This window comes from Hylaeus volcanicus, chromosome 1 (genome assembly GCF_026283585.1).
Source record: "Hylaeus volcanicus isolate JK05 chromosome 1, UHH_iyHylVolc1.0_haploid, whole genome shotgun sequence".
NCBI lineage: Eukaryota > Metazoa > Arthropoda > Insecta > Hymenoptera > Colletidae > Hylaeus > Hylaeus volcanicus.
This window is the reverse complement of record NC_071976.1, coordinates 7,802,467-7,826,063: the sequence shown is the minus strand read 5'-3', so window position 1 is coordinate 7,826,063 and position 23,597 is coordinate 7,802,467. Positions and strand designations below refer to the sequence as shown.

General features: G+C 35.7%; 1 protein-coding gene across 7 annotated transcripts in view; it reads right to left on the bottom strand.

The window, feature by feature from the left end:
• LOC128882478 (TGF-beta receptor type-1) overlaps positions 1 to 23,597 on the bottom strand; it is a 55,794-nt gene that overhangs the window by 16,907 nt on the left and 15,290 nt on the right. For 2 of the 7 annotated variants that reach the window (XM_054134083.1, XM_054134087.1), the window contains exon 3: positions 2,377 to 2,585. In XM_054134083.1, the coding sequence (XP_053990058.1) occupies positions 2,377 to 2,585 (209 nt within the window). Of the gene's footprint in view, positions 1 to 2,376; positions 2,586 to 10,802; positions 10,958 to 12,816; positions 21,506 to 22,259; positions 22,418 to 23,597 lie in introns of those variants that run through there. The other 5 variants (XM_054134110.1, XM_054134097.1, XM_054134103.1 and 2 more) reach the window with 5 other exon arrangements.

Genomic DNA, 23,597 nt, shown 5'->3' with positions numbered 1-23,597 from the left:
GTTACTGCCCCACCCTGTATATATGATAAAACTATAACGGTAAAACGTTATATAACTTTCAATATTAAAAAAAAAAAAACGTTTCTAACGAAATTTATTCAATTTTATACGAGCTATCCAATTAACGAAAAATAAACACCACCCTCTTCTTAAACAAATTTAACAGACACAATACTAAAAATATAACGACATGAATTTTTAACATATCATTTTCTCCCCTAACAATTACTCCAAAAACATTTGTTTCGCGCTAAAAGATTCATCTTCCCGTTCCCTTTAACTCTGAAATAAACGAAGATATCTCCATTAATTTTCGAGAAAACAGCTTGTAACACTTTGTACGTGCCAACGTGTATATTTACAAGCAAATTGCACAATACATTTGCGAAATACGAAGCTATCGTAATGTAAACAAAACGCGTCAACGAGTTATGCAATAGAACAGCGGCATCGCACAATGGCAGTATTAAATATCGAATTTCAGGCGTGAAAGAGTATGTTACGCAAATAACGAATCACGTCACATTGTCGCGATTTGTCAGCTCGGTATAAGCGAGACGCATGATCACAGACGTGTACAAGGGATCGACAATATGTGTGTGTGTGTGTGTGTGTATGTGTGACAGAGATGATCGCCCAGACAAATCACAAAAAGCATCGAAAGTCGATGATCAAAAGCCCGATTTTTCATTTCATTCTCATCGCGATCGTCTTTCCAAGGTCGTTATTAGGTTTCTATTCGTTTAAACTACATATATGGAGATGGAGATCAGAATTTTTTTGGACAGTTGGAAACGTAATTTATTTAAATATTTCAATTTTTTTTATCGTGGGTCCTTATTGAGCGAGGAAAATTGTTGTGCAAGTGATGTGGACAGTTGTCAGACGAAAATGATCAGAAACATTAAATATGGAGAGTATAAAATGTATAAAATAAATGAAAATAGAATTGGCGTACGCTGTAACTGAGTATTTCATTTGATCATTGTGCGATACGAAGTAATTATGAATTTTAATAAACAACGTCGGTTAGGCATTGTTTTATAATCAGATATAAAAATGAATAGACTTTTCACGTGGTATCTGACATTAAAACAATGGTTACGCGTAATCTGCAAATCATGTGTAATAAATGCATAAATTCATAGCGATTTTCATTTATACAAGGTAACAAAATATCACAGTTACAATATTGCTTAATTTATTGTTAACTAAGTTCGATTTCCATACATTTTATCATTTTTATTCTCTTTATATTTTATGTTTACAGTCATTCTCTCACCGATAATTATTACACTTGCATACAATTTTAGTAATTGAAAGAATAAGAAGGCTGAGGCATTAAAATAAATTACATTCGCAAAAGTTCTGAAAATACTAACAAATTTCCTTTTTTGTGTCGAATTCTTCTTAAGAAAAAGTTCCTTGGAAGTGACTACCAACGTACAGCCTAATTGGTTCAAGTGCAATGGATTAAGAATTAATTATCTTTTCCTAAATTGTTCATTGACTCCGATTAGAAATTGAGCTTGAAAGGTTTAAGAACCACTGCTCTCAAATAAATGGTTTCCAACAAGAATTTCAGGATTTTGTTTTTTAAATCATCATTCATCTTTAATTGTAATCATGTACAATATATTCATTTAACCTGATAAATTAATAAAACGTTTAATATAAATTCATTTACAAATAACTACAGATTTTAAGAAACATTATTTATTGGAGCATTTTCAAATAAACTGATATAATTAAAAGTATTTTAGACAAATTATTCATTAAAAATATTTGAAGAAAAATGATCTATGAAAGTATTTTTAACACGTTGATCGCCACGTCACCCATATATGGGTGACAGTGCTTTTCACTGAAAAACGAAAACTATTAATTCTGAAAGTTAAGTGTCAAAATAAATTTAAATGAAATACTCGAATTTTGATGAAGTTACAAAACTAACTACCAAAATAAATGTTTCATTACGCAGTTTCCAAAAGTCTGTAAACAAAATTAAATCGAGGTAGAAATTTTCAAGAGTATTAGTCTGGCAGTGAACGTGTTAAACGAATTGATTTACTACGAATACTTTATTTTAAGTAATCATATCGTATTCGACACATCTCGAATTTTCTTTTTCTTTTAAATCATGTGCCTCAAAGAGATGCAGCTACTATTCTCATCCAACTGACCCATCGACTCTAAACTCCCACACATATGTTTTACTAAAAACCAAAATCCTGATGTCCCTTTAGGAGAACCATTTACAGTTTCTTCGAACTTGTTCACATTTGAAATTAACCTCGCCATGAAATCTCACATAGATTTTCGGAAATTTCGAAAAGACGACCTTGGAAGGAACCACAGCGTGCACGGAAGCTGTACCTCGTCCGAGGTAATCGGTGATTCGAGAGTACGGCCCACCTCTATCCTCGCGAGGGGGAAAAGAGGGCCTTAGGTCGCGATTGCAGTAGTCGGCGTGGTCGCAGCAGGCGACCACGTACTCCACGTCACCTGGACCGCGTAGCGTGCTATTCGTGCTGCACCAGACCGAGTACTCGGCCGTCGGGAAGAAGCCCGCCTTATCGTAACACCTGAGAACAATTTGCGTCATGTACACCCGGTTCTGGGCAACGTCCAAGCACCCACCTGACGAAACGACCATCGCGATCCCGCCTTTTCATTCGCAGTTTCGGTCGAGAACCCGGCGGGGGGAAAAAGTACAGAGAATCTTAACGGTACCTTGCCGACGGGACGTGGCCATTTTCCTTTTTATCTCGGATCGATAAACGTTTAAGGGAGCCTTCTGGTCCGGGACACCGAAAACGGCCGACTTTTTCGTGGATTCTTTTTACTGGCCCTGTTGATCGGGCCTTTTTCGAACTTGACTCGTCCCTGTGCACGTATTTTAAGGAGATGTGTATTTCTTTTCATGGAGAAGAATTGTTCATTTATTTGGTGGATTGTATGAAGAAGATTATTAGGTGAACCGTTTCGGGACACTGAAAGGAGGAATGGTTTTAGGAATTTTTATTGCTGGAAATGTTGATAATGGTTATTTCAAACTTTGCATATTTATTTGTACTTATCTCAAGAAAATGTGTGTGGGTTTTTTTTATCATACAGAAATATTAGTTTATTGAAGAGATGTATGAACAAGAATGGTAGGTAAACTGTATTTCAAGATGCTAAAGAAAGGTGGAATTTTAGGAATTTTTATTCGTGGAAATGTTCATAGCTATTTCAAACTTTGCATATTTATTTGTACTTATTTTAAGAAACTGTATGTTTCTTTTCTTTTTTTGCAAAAGTCACTATATGCCTATGTAAAATATAAAAATAAAATAAATCTACCATTTTCACAAATTCCAAACCAGAAGGCTCCCTTAAAAGAGGAACGCGCTTGCGTACGCGTATTGTAAATAAATCACGGCCGCAGCTGGCCGGTGGTTTTTCTTTTTCACTTTGTCGCGTCCGTGATAAATTACTACGTGGTAAATTCATAACCACGTGGTAAATTACTACGTGGTTATGAATTCGTAAGGGCACAGGCCGCAGAATAACAGCGGGCGAAATAAGTTTGAGAATTAATCATTAATAACTCGCGATCGGGTTCGGTACTCGCTGTTTCTTTCTCGGGTAATTTGCTGTTAAGGTGCCGTATTATAACGTCGTTATCTCCAGCCCTTCAGGGACGAGGTGTTGCATTAAACTTTCGTTTCTTTCTTATTTTATGTATATTTAGAAACGACTGGGAGTTGCGATGACGAATGACCGATCCATTCGGAGTGTCATTTTTAGACATGTGTCGCGTTGTAATTATTCTGTACAGGGTGAGTCGATAAGAATTGTCACAAAGCCTGGAATAAGTCGTTATTTATTCACCTTATACAAAAATCTTTCAAATTAAATTTAATACATAGAGATGTTACTAGAAAAAATGTTTTGTTTGAAAGGGGATGTACCATGATAAATAAAGAAATTTTGTTAAAATCCTAATTTTCGAGATTTGCTTAAGACAACAGGAACAGGATCAGACCACTGCGAGATATGAGGAAAAAAGGTTTTTTAAGTCTTTAATTTTTATTTTTGAAACTGATATAAGCTGATATTTATTTAAAATTCACACGTCTACGCCGCTTAGAATTTCTAGCAAAAATCGTCCCACAGTCAGAGGGTTAATAAATATACAAGAATCTTTCGTCTCCAGTATGTTCTACTAAAATATAACAATAAAAGTACATAATTTAAAACTAGTCCTACCAATAACTATTCCAACTAATTCTTATTGACTCACCCTGTATAACGCTGAATAAGAAATTCAAAGTCACAAATGTTGCCTTGCTTCGACGAGCTATTAGTTGCAATATTGAATAACGATGAACTTCGCCCACGTAAACAATTTCACAAAAATTGGTACCAACGATGGAATAACAATGTTCTGTTTACGAATAGATATATTTTAGCTGAGTCGATTGTACGAAATACTGACACTTTGACGCTTTGAACTTGACATTTGTGAAACCGTGGAAATATACAACGCTGACTCTTTGAATTTTTTGACAACTAATCTATTCCGTGAACAACCGTACAACAAGATACCATTAAGCGTAACATGTTTCTGCACCGGTCGAAAGTGAAGATGGTCTCGGTGCTTTCGTAGATTTTTACTGTTAATGATAAGTTCTTTAGTCCCTGAAGGGAAACTACGACGGTCACGCGAGTGCCCCGTTCATAACCATGTGGACGTTCATCAAATTTAATTAATAAGTGATATACGCTGTAAATTATTACTGTTAAATTTATTGCTATCAAATTTTATTTCACTCGTGTATTTATTAACGTTTAATGATATTAACTCGTATAAAATGTTTAGAAAATGTTCAATGGAGAAATTAATAGCTTGAACTCCAAGATTAGCAAAAGAAATTTTATCCTACATTCATTAATTAAAAGAAAATTGAATTATTTTTATATAATTGCTGGTGAAACGTTAAATAAACTATTGATCAAATATTTTCTCGAATACAACACAAACTAAATACAGAAACACAAGTGAATTCATTAATGGATTTTAATATTTTTTGGATAATTATTCTAATTGAAATGTCCACATACTTATGAGCAGAACTATACACATATATAAAATTGCTAAGATATATACAGAGTTTCGTAAGCTGTGGACTGGCAGGTAAATATCCCATTATAATCGAGGCTATAACAGTTAACTCGGTCGTGTACCGAGTTTATTGCGTTCCTTTGCTCTCGCGATTCTTTTCTTTTTTCAAGAGAGAAGATCCACGACAGCAAAGGAACTAGAAATATTAAATCGAAAGGGCGTGCAGAAGTAAAAATAATAATAGCTACAGCCGTGAGTACAATCGAAATGTCGGTGCAAGATTAGTTCCTACTCCCTGGTTGAAAATTATCAAGGAACTCCGTGATTAGTGCAGTTTAAGTGCACCGCAGGGTTTACTTTAGAATGACGTTTAGCATTAATAAATAACAGCGAGTCACGATTTACATTATTCGGTAAAATAGACGTGCTGATTATTGTAATTGAGTTCACAAATATTTTTTAGTTGAACATTAATAATAATAATAATAATATCGAAGTAAGAATTGAATAGCATTCTATGTAATCGCTGACACGATTTCTTATAAAGTTTCAGGTATTACTATCATTCTTCAAACTTCCAGAAAAATCAATCAACTGCATTGAACGTAATAATTGGACTGTGGGTGGTTACGCAATTATAGCAAACGAAATTATAAGTAAATCTGTCATATAATAAAAATGTTTAGAAAAATTCACCAACATCTGAAAAATATTTATGGCTATTATTATTAGAATATACAATGACATTATTAATGTTCTTGTGTGTATAGTATGTAAGGCATACTTTCATTCAAGTATCAATTCTTTTTCTGCATCTATAAAAATGTAAATGTGCATGAACATCCACAGCCCAATAATAACGTAACACCAACATTAAAAAATAACGCATTTAATAGGAAATTTGTCATTCAATGATTCGTTCGGATCTTGCAGCGACACTTGAGATATTTTACGACTATCGACTACTAAAGGAAAGGTTAATACGTGTGATCTAACGGGATTTATATACAGAAGGATTGCATGAGGGAGACTACAACGGGGCTGGACGGGAGCGCATCTAAGTAAGAACTCCTTTTTCGAAAGGAAATTGAAAGAAAATATTTACAAAAGATGTCCTTTTCGCAAGGATCTGTTTACCAACATCACTACTTGTCTACTTTCGTTAGAGAGTGCAGAGAGGAGAGATATGGCAACATGCTACCGGTGCTTTCCAAGTTCACTCGGGAGAACTTCCGGTCCCCGAGCGCTTGTAAGCAAAAAAATAAATACAGGAGGAGAATACCTTGAAGTAACTAGAACCTCCATAGGTGGCAAACATTTTTACACCGTTCCCCGTATTTTAATGATAATCCAACATCATCGCGCCGCTTTATTCTACATTCGCTACTAATTGTTTACCCAAAAAGAAGAAATCACCAAATGCTACAGTTTTTACCCCGTATATTTTACAAACCTTATCGCTTACAAAAAATATTTTAAACAGCGTTAACAAATTCAAGCAGAAAGACATTTATTGTGTATATAGAACCGGCTATGCTGCATGAAAAGAATTTGGGGAAGGATGTGAACAAGAAGGGATGGGGGTGGTAAAGTTTTAAGGGGTGAAAATGTGAAGATAAAAAGAGAGTATTATCGACCATGTATAAGGGAATGATGATCATTTTTTTTATTTTAAAAGTATTTATATTTTTATATTTCATTTTAATTAATTGTTACGAATTTTCGTGTTTCTTTTCAAGGAACTACGCCTAAATCTATTAAACATTTACTGCCTCAATTAATATGAATACTTTGAGGTTGTTTTTTTTCTTTTTTTTAAGACACTTTTATAAGTTTAATGTCAGTGTCAATAATATTACTAAAAAATGACTGAATAAATGTATAATATAAACTTGTACAGCTTCTGCAATTTTTATTTTTATAAATACGATGTTATCTTAAGTACAGTACCGTAAACATCAAGAGTTAGGTGTACAACAAATAATAATAAATAAATTTGACCCGAAGTGATGTTTTACGCAGTGTATCGAAGTAAGTAAAATAAAAGACCTGTTCAATAAATAAAGATGAAACGGGTATCGATACGAATGCACGTAATTTATGCAAACCTTAAGTATACACCATCGTCCTCATATAAATGGTCGTTAATACGTATCGATAGTATCGCGTTAAACGAGACCTACTAAGGCTGTTCGCATTTACGTCGAGCGAAAGGAAGCCATCGCGTGAAGAATGGTCCAAGTTTCGCGGGACGACAACGAACATCCTCGTAACCTGCGTGTAACGCGAATGGAAGCACAGGAGGTGACAACGGTCGACTATATTGTGCTTTATCGGATACATGGAAACGGGACAGGCGGAACGAGAAAGAGAGAAACGCGGATTCGCATGTAGCGCGTTATGCAGCGCGTCTACATGTCGCAGAGTGAATCGCGGATTCTACACTCTTGGAACTAGCATATGCACGCGAGCGAGCATTATGACATTCCGCGTATTTGTTTATATTGTACATTCAGGACTCGGCCGAGCTTGGAACTTGAAACATTTCCGTTGCTTGTAGCGCGACGAGGAATCGTCTATGGAGACAAATATTTACCTCCAAGGGAGAAAATAATGTGTTTTAGAGGCAAATATTAACACTTTATGCACCGAGAGGCTATTTGTAAGCATTTTTTTTAATTTCCAGTGTTTAGCTTATGGAATTTATTCATTGTTGTCTAATTTGCAGTGCTCAATTTGGGGAAATTGATTAAGCTTCTTAGTGCATGTGTCGGAATTTTTGTGTTTAAAAATATCTGAAATTAACAAAGTCGCTGAGTTGTAGTTTTTTCATATGAATATTCCGTGGCGACCACTCTATCTCAGAGCTGGGTTATCTGAAATTCAAAACACAAGCAGTATTGAATAATATAATAAATTATTTAATTTAGCCTGGATTGTTTTTATACTTAACAAATGGGCGTTCTAAGGTTTGTTAAATACAGATTCACACTATTGCAAAAATATTTTTAAAAAACATACTGCTCGATAACACTTACATAATTGAATGTATTATTAAAAAATGCTTGTGTATTGAATTTTAGATAACCCAGCTCTGAGATAGAGTGATCATCGTAAAATACTCATGTAAGAAACGATGATATCGTCGCAACTTTGTTCATTTAAGATATTTTGAAATACAAAAATTGCAACTCACGCAACAAGAAACGTTCTTTCGAATTATCTACAATGTATTACCAGAAAATTAGCTGTTTGTTCAGACAAAATTGTCATACATGTACCTTTTTTTGAACCGTCCTAGATAGGCATCCCTCCTTAATACTTTTGGTATGTTAGTGGGTTGACAAATTTGATTATATATGTAGAATATATTGAATATATTGACCAATCGACCAAATTGACCTTTGGTAACGAAAATACATCATTCCGATGAAAAAATAAAAAGATGTGACTTTTAAATTCAAAAATGAATGACCTCGAGAAAGAATCTTCTTGGTCGTAAGATCTTCCCCTTCAAAACAAATATTTTTGCCCATAGAAACTCCCTCCTATCATTAAAAGCAATGGAAGTATTCCAAGCTCCAATCTTTGATGACTCACCCTATATACAGGGTGAGTTGCGAAAAGTAGGTCGCTTACACATCTCTTTTAGGATTGAATATATGAGACATGGCCAGAAAAAAAATTTTATTGTATCACATTTCTCCTCTTAAACAATTCAAATTTTCTTTTAACATTTTCTCCTATCTTCAATCTCAAAAGAGATACTCAGACATTCTATTTTTCGTGACTCACCCTGCATACGCAAGGTAAGATAGAAACTCTGCCCATCAACAGTAATTTCGATATTTTTAGACATACAGAAAGCTTGTGTAGAAAAATTGAATTGTGACGTAAGGTGGAACGTGATGTGATAAAGCGACGTGATTTGAGAGGTGGGGGAGAAGGGGTGGAGGTGTAAAGACCATCTTTAGGTCAACTTCATTTTTTGTATCAGAATTATCAGCTTTTTAAAGTAGAATCCGAAATAATAAAGAGTTGTAATATTGATATTACAATCTTCAAACAACTATATTATTTGCAAGTCTCAAAGCCTCTAGTATTAATATCTAGTAGACAGTATCATAACGCTGCTATAGGACTCATGTATCTTACAGAAAATTCTATGTACAAATAAATTCAACAACCTGTGACTCAAGATCCTCCAAAGTCGATCAATCTCAACTAGTACTTGAACAGTAACCCTTTGGTATCTAAATATCTTCAACAAAATTTATCCTAGGATAAATATACCTCGATACACTCGTTCTCAGAATTCATTACATCATCAAACTCTACCATAAACAAATTTACAAAAACATTCTACTTTAAAAAATAAAGTTAACCTTTAAATTATCTCCACGTCTCCTGCCTAATAAAAATAAAAACCAACGCTACCATAACAAGTCCCCTTTAACGTCACGCAATTTTTACACACAAAATACTCTTCTGTTTCTAAAAACATACGCATATGTAGACGCCGAATAATAAAACTGAGCGCGACAGAGTGAGAAAGAGACAGCCAGAGCGTGTGAGCAGGTAAGGCGACAGGTGTGCGAGGGAGACGCAGCGTACATTGCCGGAGGCCGTAACACAGTGCACAATTCTGCACGGTTGAAGGATAAAGAAAGAGAAATGGTTGCGATCAGCCGACGGATTGACATAATAAATATGCGACAAAAGTGCACGGACCAATTGTACGTAAACGCAGGTACATCGTTAACGATCATTCTTAGCCTGTGCACAATTGAACAGCGACGTGTACGATGGCGGTGTGTAAAAGTCGAAGCAGCGTACGCGGAGCGACTGAATCGGAGGAATAATTATATCAAAAAAAAAAAAAAAAAAAAAAAAGCATCCTAGAGAGTCGACAGCATGGGAAAATTTAATTGCTACTTCTAACTAACGAGATCCTTGTCGAAAGGCGAGAATATGTACTGTGCGGAGACGAGATGTTGGCTAGCGACTCTGATTGGTCGCTATCGGTATACCAGTGATTTAAATGCGACGTATTATAATTTTGTATAAAATGAAAAGAAAGGACTCGATAGAATACGATGTATTTACATAATTTTATCTGAGAGGTGTAATATTCTTTAAACCTGCACAAATAGGTTCACAACTATAAAAGAAACTGTAACAAAATAATCTCCTGGATTATATTACAGAATTTTATAGCACAGTATAGATTATGATATAGGATTCTATAGTGTAATCAGTACTATATACATATAGATTATAATGAACAATATATCGTATACTATAGTATACTATACTCCTTGATTATACTATGGAACTTTATTGCGTATTATACTACCAAGAATATTTTTAGTATACTACCTACGCAATCAAAGAGATTATCCTATAGAATTCTATATTACAATCTGTCCTATACTGTTACTAATCGCGTTCGACTATCCAACATTACGTCGCCGCATAGTACAGGCGTTCCCGATTCTAACGGAAATCAGTCCGAAACAGTGAAAGATCGGTTACAGTAACCAGCTAGCAGACTAAAAAGTGCTAGAAAGAAAGATAGAGAGAGACCAATGATAAAGGAAAGAAGTTGTGTGAGGCATAGAAAAGGAGAGCTGCAGCAAAAGCCAGAGGCCACCTGCAGAGTTTTCGCTACTTCCAGGTCGATGGACTGTACCTTCTTTGTTGCGAGGGTGCAGCTGAGGTTTCAGATCCCGATTGCAAAAATCCTCTTTGCAGCACTCGATGACAAAGGTCGTGTTTCGCGAGACGCTCGTCATGCAGAAGATGAGCGGCTCGGGCTGCGACGACGACAGCTGTTTATGCACGCACCTTCAAGCCGAGTTTGCACCAGTTTCAGAAAATGTGACAAACCAACGAAACACGTCAGGGGTGGGGCATGGTCGTGCATCGCCATTTTCTTTTTTATTATTGGCAGCCTGACTTTGTCAGAATGCGATTTTCAAGGGCGATATCGAGGAGGACACGCGATTAGGTTGGTTTCGAGGGAATTAACGTCTTCGTTCGAGGATAAAGTAACGTTGAAGGAACTCTTTTCTTGTATGCTCAGCTTTATATGTGTTATTGGGTGTGGGAATTAGTTCTATGTCTACGTTCAGGCATTTGTAAATGTTGTTCAAATTTATATACTTACTCGTCATTTTGGTACTTTAAAGTACCAACCTTCTGAGTCTTGAATTATTACAATGTATCTATACACGTAACCTAAGTCTCAACTTGATGGGCATTAGATGAACTTTAGTGGCCATTTTGCTAATTATTATTCTTCTGATAGATTGAAAGTGTACCTAACAATTATAATAATAATTTTGTCATAAAATCTTGCTAATAATTATTATAATTACCAAGTACACTTGCAATGTGTTAGTAGAACATTAATAAGTAAAATTTGTTGGCTACTAAATTTAACATGCAACGACCACCAGGTTAAGATTTATATTATATATTTAGATTCACCATAATGAAGAACTTGAAAAACATACAAGATTGGTATGCACTTTAACATAACGAAATGACTCCATATTCGAGTCACCTTTTACTTTAAATTAAAAAAAAAATCAATTATGTATACTAATAATGCAGAAAAATTCTATGCAAACTTAATTATAAATCCCACCTTTTATTAATGGGATAACACTTTTTTCGATATTTGTCGTCTATGAATTGCGGTTGCAAGACTCTGCATAGAAGCAACAATTTAATTTAAAAAGAGAAAAGAGTTAGCACTGACGTTGCGTTAAGTGAAACTTAAATCAATATTTGTTTAACAGTTCAGTTGCTCGTACTCTCGTAGCTCGCGGGTGCCACGCCTGGCGTCAAGGGGTTATGGAATAATCAAGAAGAAACAAGGAATCTATCTTACTAAGAATAATTAGACTCCGATATAAATTGAAAAATTCGCGATAGAGAGTATTGCGTAACGATACAACCGTAAAGAAATCAAAAACAGTGAAGTCACTGTCTAAAAATATCCATTTTATTCGGTAACGCAACAGACCGGAGAATAACCACTTAAGAAATGTAATTTATACAAGAATAATGCAAAAGATTGATAGCGTACAACGTACTGAATTAAGTGAATGAAATCCTTATAAATTTTTAATTTTAGTTGGAGGGTCACTAATTTAATACCAGATGGGTAAGGAAAATTTTTTCCAAATTCTTGAATATTGATTTCAAAATAATTGGTGAAAAAATGTCTAATCATTGTATGAAATCTGTACTCGAAATTATAATCTTCCTTGAAAGTGGTATAGTCGAATTTTGTTCGATATTATGTATACTTAAAATAATAATACTCTAAAACGAGTCACCTAAACGTAATATCAAAATCATCCTTCATAACATTCCTTGTATCTTCCTTTCAAACGTCCTGTTCCAAGTGAAATCGATTACTTCGCAAACCACGGTTAAACGGGGATGCTGACGCGCGCGTGCTCGCTAAACAAACTTCGGCAAACTTCAGAAAAAGAAACACGATCGGGCGAAACTTAATAAACTCAACAAAAACGGAGCAGGAAGGGAGCATAGACGGAAGAGCTGTTAAAAACAAAAAAGAAAAGAAAAAAGAGAAGGGAAACAAAAATATAAATATATGTAAGGAAGAAAGATATATATATTATTATATATATATGTTCAACACCGTGCAACTCAACACTCGTTTGCGATACCTGACAGTGGGGGTAGCCAGTTGTAGCAGATCGTCGTTCCTGAAATTATTTCACTCCCGATGAGACGAACATAGGAGAAACCACGAAACCAGGGAAGAGAAAAAGGCGCAAACGTTACGTCGATATGTCCACGACGCATATCAGCTATCTTTCAACCTTTTCTCTACGTTTCTTACTCATCTGTCCTGTTAATCGATTTGCTCTTTTCTTTTCGCGAAGACGGAGAAATCATCGTCGAGGATGTTCCAGCCCTCGCGCGTCCGGCTAAATCAAAGCAGGCACTACGTAACAAACCGAACTCGTCACACCAAAGTGAAAACGAAAGAGGCAAAAAATAGTGAAAGAAAAACTGAAACAAAGGAGGGCAAAAAACAAAGGTAGTTAGGAGCAAAAACGATCGTCATTGCGGATGCAGTGAGATGTTGGTTAGTAGTTCAAAGGAGTTCGTATCAAACGGAGATATGTGAAATCAAATTGTCACCAAAAAAAAAAAAAAAAAAAAAAAAAAAAAATAAAATGTGGAAGACGGGGACAAGATGAAAGGCCAAACGATGCGCAAGTGTGAGAAAATCGACGACTCGACGCGGGGATCCGACCTCAAGGTGATCCACAACGAGCAGGTAATTCGTGCTCGCTCGATTCGCGGCTTGCTGACGCATAATGTTTGACGATCGCCTGGCGGCGTTCGTTCTGCGGTACGTATCCGGTTTAAATGCACACGTTCAATTACTTCTTAGAGCATTGAAAAGATGAGACAGTTGTTTGGTTCGAATGGGAGAAAACCTGACCACGGTTTCGCAATGGTACACTCCGCGACAAGATTAACACGTTGACAGACTGATTCGCACGAGAATGTCTGCAGGACTAAAATTATAGAGTTCATAGCAGTTTCCAGAAATGTACAGTTTTAATAAAATGGCATCGTTCGAAAGTAACACATACAAATTTAGCCTACAATTACGGTACTCAAACTTCCATAAACGATCAAATATTAATATAATAAAAAAAATCTTACATATTTCGCTGGAAAAAATGTGATGATTACATGGAAATATTTTCTTTTTATATTGTTTAATCAACTAATTTCCACGAAATTCAAATCCACGAATTCTGTGATTTTCCCAGAAGTTTCAGGTGCTCCTTTAATTTTGTCACAGAGTGCACATGATTGATCGAACTACGTAGCAATGTTATTGTTACTCTGCATGCGATTGCTTCTGAGGTATTAATTTACCTGAGCGATTCGTATGATATACCCCGTAATGAATACACGTAACTTTATAACACCGTACAAACACGTCGCGTTAAGTTTGCGATTAGCTTTAAAGAAATCATTGTCGATCTTGAAAACTAAGAAGTGACAACCTTGCGGAAAATTATCTTCCATTACCATAACTCAAGAAATATTCAACGAGCTGGATAACACGTTTATACACAGTTTTTTATTAGGTATCGTTATGAGCAAGTGAGCTCAATTGATTTCGAATTTGAATAATGATTCTAGTTTCTTCGATCGAAGAACAGTGTAATATGAAATACCAGTATGTAGTTTAATAGCAATTGAAATCAGTATGAAGCGTAGAAAACGATACTATACTACTATACTAAACGATATTATAAGATAGATTTAATATTTAATTTAATATAATAATAATAGAAACACATAACTTCCTTTAGAATAAATACAAGTCCTGAAATCTTCGAATATAGTGATCGAAATCACAATTGGTCGTACCCTCAGATTTTTTCTTACAAACCAAACAACTTTCTCAACTTTTAAATGATTTATTGCATAAGTGAGTGCATTTAAATCAAACCTACAAGATGCATCGTGTGGGTATCAAGTGAACTCTAGATACAATCATTTTTACACCCTGAAATCACCCTGCATATACAATGATTAAAAATACAACACAGGATAGGATACAGTCTCGTTGAATCCTCTTTAAATGAATTTTAAGGTATAAAGACACTTGAGATGAACGTGAAATATTTCAATCGTTTTTCAACACAATTCAGTAAATCATCTTTATGTACTGAAATCATCCTGGATATAAAATGATTACAAATTTAACGTTCTCAAGTCGAGGTGCACATTTTTCAATCCTCTCTAATTGATTTATTAAGAATCAATCCATTTCAGATAAATATGGAATATTTCACTCGTTTTTCAATATATTTCAGTAAATCATCTTCACGTTCTGAGATCACTCTGAAGATAAAACGATTATAAATAATGGAGTCCATAAAAGTGATAGTACATCCTTAAAAATTCTCGCGAATCGAATTTTAGGAATACCAAGGCATACCAAATAAATATGAAATATTTCACTCGTTTCTCAACATATTTCGTTTAATCCTTCTCGTGTCCCTAGGTCGTTCTATACACATAAAATGCTGCAAAGACACAGCACCCACAAGTTACGATGCACCCTCTCGAGTCCTCTCGAAACGAGTTCCAAGGGGTTTGCGTCCGATCGATGATCGACTGCGAGCGTCACAATGAAGGCCCATCGGCGCATGAAACTCGAAGCGCGAAAGGAAAAAGAGGTTCAAGCGGATGAATCCAAGTGGGGGAGGAGACAATGTCTGATAATTAGCCACGCTTTTATAACCCTGAAAATTCAGATTGATCTCCGACTCGCGTGCGCGAGCACATTCGCGCGCGTACACGCCACCAAGTGGATAATGATCCGCCGTAATCAGTTAATTACCTCGTTCGGGAAAAGCAAAACTTTTCTTTCTTTGTTCCTTCGGTGAACGTGGGTGCTCGAGACGTGTTTTCGAGTACCGTACGGGAACGAACTCGTTGTTACGATTTCAGAAGAGTTGATGCTTCTGCTTTAACCAGCAAAGACGCTTTTAGCCCGTGCGTCGATACCTGTGGCCACGCTTACGTCATATTTATTAACGGTCATTTCTTTTTTGGAGGATTGCAGATACGTTAATGATTCGCGAAGATGTCGGTCATCTGGGTCAGGGGGCAAACCTACGGCACGCGATGCGATTTGTTTGGCTGAATTCCGAATGAAATTTTCATGGTACAAATTGATGAAATGTAGACTTTCTTGGAAGTAAATGTACAGTAAAAATCATCTGTGATAAATGAATATTGATATTAATATTAATGGTGAATCTATATTGGTATACATGACTGACGTAATAAAATGAGAAGACAAAATAAAAATATGTGCCAAAATCCTGAATAATCTCAAGAAATTAGCAAAATTAAAAAGTATGACATTGCGTAATCTCTTCTTGCACCAAGAAATTGAGACTCGTCGAAACGCGTAACTGTTCCGTAAAAAAAAAAGCACTAATAAACAGTCTCGCATACGTCATTTCAACACCCAAGGTCACAGGAGGAACAAACTCATCATCGAATAACACTGTTTTCTCCTTTCTCTCTCTCTCTTTCTCTCCGGATGCGTGTAACACTTCGTTACGTGCAGTTTAGCTTAACTACACGTTCACACCTGCTTTAAAGTCCAATTTCGCACCCGTCGAACGCGCATACGATTGAAGGCCCGTTGTAAAATTTACGTCACTGTCCAGACATCGCGCCGCTTACGCCAATTTCCTCTCTCTCTCTCTTTTTTTTTTTTTTTTTACCGCTATTCAAAACAACTTTGCGAGAGTATTTTTGAAACTGGCGTTTCGCAAGTGAACCGTTCGATTTAGAGCTGATCGAACGTGAATTCGAGCTGGGAAGAAAAATTGAATCAGTCTGTTCGAGGTAGATACTATTTCATTCAAATTTAAGCGATTTGAGTAGTTGGAATTTTTTGGAAATTTACTTTAGCTACCAGAAGGGGTCGAAAATTCGACTCGGTTTGGTTTGGACATTCGAATCGAATAAGGTTGTGATTACACTGCCTGTGAAGGAGCTAGAGATCGCTGGTGGCGTATGATCGATGCAGGCAATGAACACTAAGATCAATCTAGAGAAATGGGATCAAATTTCAATTTTTCTTAGTTGCCAAAACTGAACTAAAATTTTGCTGAATGTAAACAGAATGATTGGTGATACATGGCAACTCATATTAATGAATACGCGTGTTTCTAACCATGAACATATTTTTATTATAAGGGTCTGTATAAGATCACTTGTATTACGTTTAATTCTGATCATTATTATTGAAAATAAATAATGTATATTCTCGTGGATTTTAAGGGAAAAATTCAAAAGTGTAATTTGAAATTGACGTTCTAAGGTGAAATACTCCTTCAAATGTGCCAAGAGTATATTATTATCAAAAATGCTATTTTGAAAAATCCTTTATGGCAGTTTCACTGTTAAAATCGCATTGGTCCAGTCGTTGCAGCCAACCTTCCCAAAGCAAAATTGATCAGCACTGTCCGCATTCCGCTCACTCGCAGCACCACATTCCCCTCGGTCCAGGACCGTTCTTTCTTCCTCCCTGCAGTGGCACTGTAACCCACAGCCCAAAACTTCGATCGTTTTTTCAAAGTACTCGTACAACTCTCTCATTATTAGTCGTGTATCGTCCATTTTTCACGGGTGCCCAATCGTCGCGCGTTAATTGTTGAACATAGCCATGATTTTCACGCGTCCAAGATGATCCAAGTATTAAATGATCGAAATATCAGGAGTCCAAGTATTAAGTATTTCTCACAATATCTATTTTACAAAGAAGAATTTATGTAATGTTTATCTTACTTTGAGAATATTCCAAGTGTGGTTTAAAGTACGTTAGGTAATTCTTTGAATTCATTTAAAAAACCTTTGAGATATCACTCGATCTCTATGGCAAGTTTCGTACTTTAAGCAAACACTGCTTTAAAATGTTAAACATTCTCAAAGTTCAAAAAATTTTACGTAAATTCTTCTTCTTCTTCGAAAAAAAAAATATCCCGAGAAACATTTAATGCTTGACTTTCTAACGTGATTTCCTCTCTCAATCGATGCGAAACGCGTAGAGGAGAACATGAGACTCGAGTGGCTCGAGAGAGAAAGCGTCTATATTTCTGCGCACCGAAATTTTAATCGGACGCAGACCCCGTGAGGCTCGACTGACCTAACGAACGAACGGAACACGTGGCCAGGCCAGTGCACCTTCTGCAAATTAGAAGAGGCGAACGCGAAACAGTGGGGAGAAAGAAAAATGACAACAAAAAAAAAGAAAGGAAACACGAGTACCTACGATACTCGACTACCGCAAGGAATGCAGTTAATGATCTCGTTAGGAAGTTCGTTATTACGCCTGTTTTCACGGTTAGCTATAAGGAGCAAACGTGTGCGCGCAGTTTAAGTTGGGCGCGTCCGTGTGCGGTTTCGAGCGTGTGCCAGGGCTGGTCTGTGGATGCAAATGACCACCGAATGGAAATATTTCCGCGGCAACGGCCGCTACTGCGATGATAAAACAAAAACAATGCAGGGAATGATGTGTTTACGAGGCAACTCGAGCATTTTATTCGACCCATAATGCTCTCGATTCGCGGCTCGCGCTATTTTCGGTGAGATACGCGATGGGGAATTGAAATTAAACTTTATTGGTGGAGATTCGGAGGTTTAACCCTTTCGGTGCTATGGAATTTAGGAGGGTATATATAATCATTTAATGTGATTATACGGAATTTGGATCGTGAAGGTATTAAAGATCAAAATTAAATTTAAATGTAGGAATATAAAATAATCTACCATGATAATTAATCATGGGTAGTAATTGACTTATTAGGAGAAGGTGTATGTGAAATCATCTTTTAAGAAGGTCTAAGAGATGTTTCAATTGATAAGTCTCCTCCAAATTTAAATTTTAAGTTGACAAAAAGGAGTGTGACGAACACGCATTTACAAAGATTTTGAATTGTTAAAAATGTTACCTAGTAATTATCCAAAAATATGCCATGTAACACATTTATACCTATTCCAAATTATTGTAAATACACGTGTAAACATATGTTCCTAATCACCCTCCATTTTCTAAATTCAAAATTTAATATTATTCCTAGATTATATCATAAATCAATTTATCGAATATTTATATTCAAAATAAATTGTGAATTATCAGGAGGATATAATAAAAAAGTTATATTGTATCGAATACAGATCAAATAAAATGCTCGGGTCGAATCGAGTCGATGAGCATACTATTATATTTATTCCCACGAATTAATCAATATTAAATAAGAGAAGAGTTTATTAAGCAGAGTTTATCGAACGTCGGAGAGCAATGAAAAATGATTACAGGCGCGAATTACAGTGAAAGTTATCGCGATAGGGATAATCCGTGATAACGATTCAAGCATCGGATTGGAAAGTTCTGCTCGCTTTTCTTCGGTTTCGAGATCACTATTTTTAAAACTCGCTAATCATTTCGTGTGCTTCCGTTCACTTACAGTATTTAAATTACGAGCGTGTCCAACATTCTCCGTGCATATTCGGTAACGTGCCAACCTTTCCTTGAATGCGTAAAAATATTCCCAGAGAAATATACTCTTTTCAAAGTTTCCTTGTACACCTAATAACTCCAATTAAGATTTATCCCTATTTTTCCTTGTATCCCCGGTATCTACAATTTAAAATGCACCTTCATTTTTTGTTAAAGTTTCTTTGTGTCCCTAGCATCTCCAATTAAGATTCATCTTCATTTTTTACTAAAGTTTTCTTGTGTTTCCATTACCTCTAATTTAGGATTTACCTGCATTTCATGTTAAAGTCTACTAGGATCTCTATATCTCCAATGTAAAATTCATGTTTATATTTTAAAGTTGCCTTATATCCATAAAATTTCCAATTTAAGATTCATTTCCATTTTTTGCTAAAGTTTCCTTGTATTTATAATATCTCTAATTTAATATTCATCGTCATTTTTTATTCAAGTTTCCTTGTATTTTTAATATCTCTAATTTAAGATTCACCTTTACTTTTCCTCAAAGTTTCCTTCTTCCTCTAACATCGCCAATTTAACCTTTATTCGTATTTTCTCATCTGTACATAAATTATTACAAGAATAACAAAAATATAGAAACAGTGGCAAAAATAACTGAAATCTCTAAATTTACAGAATATGAAATTGAGCATAAAAATTTAAAAAACAAGCTAATATCGAGCTGTAGTTATTTCTATCGTTTTCTTCGTGATACTTTTGAATACTAATCATATTTTCCCTTTACTATCAAAAATAAAATAGAATCATGCCCTATTTGTGTTTTCTTTGTTCCATTTCAATATACGATCTTCTTTAAAAGAATTAATTCTACAAACCGTTACCTCGCGATTCCATTGGCTTCCAGCCGAGTGGAAAAAGCAGATTGCGCGTCTTTTTGGGTGCATGATTAATTCAGCGGCTGGCTATGGCACACGCGTTCGCAAATTAAATCGCAAGGCAAGGGATTAACACACTTGAACCGAGCTTACCGAGTTTCAGGCAAATTCGTGTGGATCAAGTTTGCCCAAAGCAAAGTAATTTTATGAAAAGTAGAAAAGTAGAGAGAAATAAAATGATCGTGAATTATTGTTGACGCCCAGGAAACGAGTAGAACTTCCGGTTACCGACCAAGGTAATAATTACTTGATAATTGCTTTTATACAACTTGCCAACGATTGTCAGATTAATGAGCAATCATGAGCTTGATTTGTAATTTGGAATCGTAATAATTATCATTTTTAACAGACACTTCCTTTGTTAGTATGTTGGACGAAAAAATAATTTGTGGAAGTCTTGTTAGTGCTACGTAAACTATCCAATTGAGAACGAAGAATAGGTGTATGGTATGTTAATTGAGGTTGCCTTGTGGTATTTCATATCGAAACTTCGAAAAAGAGAATCATTTAGATTTTGTTATATAATTTTGTTGTAGGGTAATCGACTATCAACAAGTGTAGCACATTATTTCAAATTCTAACGTCATTCCAGTGCAAAAGGTTAATCATGATTACTCATCGTTCACTAATCGTAATTATGAAATTGTATAATTTTTCCAACTGACGAGAAAAATATTTTTTTTAGACTTTGCATTTAACCCTTTGAGTGCTGTGGACATTTATATGCGTATCCCAACGCGTATGCCGATCATAACGATGAAAATAATTTTCTGGAGTTATTATGTTTAATTCAACATAAACCAATTACAATAGCAACTTTGTGGATCCTCATAAACTCCATTAGCATAGTTCACACATTAACCGTTAGAAGCTCTCATCGTCCACGCGGATGACTTTGGCAAGGAGCATCCAGCAACTCAAAGGGTTAAAGGAAGCTGGGATCCCGAGCGGTGTTTCGATTACAAACTCCTTCGGTCCCATGCTCGTCGGCCTTGCTCGCGGTTGTGTGGCGGGATATACTCGCCAAGCCGCGTAAACCACACCCAAAACGAACATTACGCGAATCATTTTGCAATTTCGCCTGCATCGATTTATAAAACTCGCACCATGGGAATTCTGCGCATGCCTACCGACCGGGCTTCCACCGCAGATTAGTGTGTCACTTGCGTTACACAGGGCCGCGCAGAGATGGCCAACATTTTATTCGAACAATAGGCGACGAATAAAAACACTTCTAGGCGATTCATTCGACGTGAAATCTGATACTTATTCGAGAAAGTGTTTACTCGTTTTCACAACAAACAGGAAATAAATAACTCCACCCCTCGTATTTATTCAATAAAAACTACCAATTTCAATTATAAAATGAAATAATACTACATTATTATACTACATTATTTCATTTTATAATTGCAATTAATAATTTTTATTGAATAATACAAGGGGAGGAGTTGTTTATTTTCTGTTCGTTATGAGAACGCTTTTTTTTTATGAGAGCACGTTGACGTTGGGTGATGGTCGTGAGGATTTCTAGAAAGTTGTAAAGTGTTGTTTCAAGGCATTTGGAAAATAAAGGATTTTTCAGAAGGGGTTGGACGATTTTGATTTATTGGAAATCCTTTTATAACTCTGTTTTGTAACTCTCATTGTAACTCATATCTAATTTTTACTGAAAAGTAGCAAGTAAAGAATCATTTACATCTTCTAGTCGTTACAATGTTTATCCAGCACACTGACTGCCAAATTAAAATTCATAAAAATGTCCACGTGGCTAAATCTTGTTCCAAGGCACCCAGAGAACTACATGATCTAACAATTATCACGCTCCTTACTCATATAACCACACCAAATTAACAAATTCTATCGAAATTTTCTTTTCCTCGACACCTAACTCTAAACATTAAATTTCCCAGTTCCTCGATAAAAAAAATCCTATCGTTCATCGCGTCAACGTGCTAGATGATAATTTTGCCCAACCCTGGCAACACGCTCGTGAATGTTATGATCTCTCTCGAAATCTCTCGCAACAATACATAAAAACGACAAAAGAAAAAAAAAACGAAAACGTGAAAAGAAAAGAAACAGAAAACATTAGAGAAAAGAACACGTAGGTGGATTGGACTCCTGTGCCGCTGGTCGGCCAACAGAAGAATACCTGAGGATAATTCAGGCGAGTCGGGAGACAGTAAGACCGGATATAAATTCAGGTTGCAGTACTCTTTATCGCAGCAGATCCTGGACCGATAGATACCCGGCTTACTTTTGCAGGACAGGGGTGCTTCCGGCGGGAGCCAATTCTTTCGGTCGAGGCACCTTTCACAACATCACAATGTCACGTTTAGTATCATGCTCGCTGCATCGTATGACAACGGACACTCGCAAACGTGTCCAATCAATTAATTCAAATAATTGATTAAGTTCGATAGAATTAAATGTGGTAAAGAATGAAAAATAAAGTGAAAGCATAATGTAAAAGGGTTCTATAAAAGAGGCTTTGAAATTGTTAAAATGGAACGTAATATGAATACATCAAATGAACGGAATTTGAAGCCACTTTTTGAAAACCCTTTACATTGTATCTTTTCCCTATCATTTTATTACCAAGCTGTGCAACGAAGTTGACAAGTGACTGAATTCGATTTTCGTTGATTTCTTAATTCCTTCGTGTGAATACAAAAAGGCTATTTTACATATATGAACTAACCAAAAAATAAAATAATAAGAAATTTCTGTTAGATAAATTCGGATTTCATTCAATGGAGACTCGTATGGAAAAGAGTGTGAAGGGTTGTTGTGACAATTATTTGGCAGATCGATGCTAAAAGGGTTGAGTCTTATGAAAATTCTTGAGAATTTCTTTTTATTCAACAAGTATACACTATGTGGAGGCTTATGCTTCTTTCTGTCCATTGACTATTGTAAAATGGAACATCAAAATTCTCAATGGCATTGATATGCAAATTCACATTACAATAATTATTAACTTGATTTTCCATTTTAAGATCTCTAATAGATACTCAGATCTCATACCCTTTAACGAATTCTATCATTTATATTAATTTGAAAAATGTCTGATTTTATTCAATTATAATTTTACTCTTATTATGGTCCTTTGTAAAATTTTATCCAAATGTACAAGAGTATATCTTATTAACAAATATAGAGATTACTAAATTTAGAGTGCAGAGAATTTCACTTTTAGAATAAACTGATTTGGAAAGGATAGAAATTAATTACTTCGATATGTTTGACTACGAACCCGCCAGATAAATTTGAAATTATTGGGTTGGAAAGGGCAACGGTCACGTCACTTAATTGGTTGAAGCATTTGATTGTTTCCAGCAAAGTGACAGCCCTCGTCTAACGAGCACCTTCAGATACAAGTTCCTTCGATTGCCATTCGCGAAAATTCCGCGTGTCTCTGCACCTGGTCCTGCGAGCTCTAAGCTCATAAAGCGCACTCGGCCGTAAATCATGCGGGTAAACCGAACAA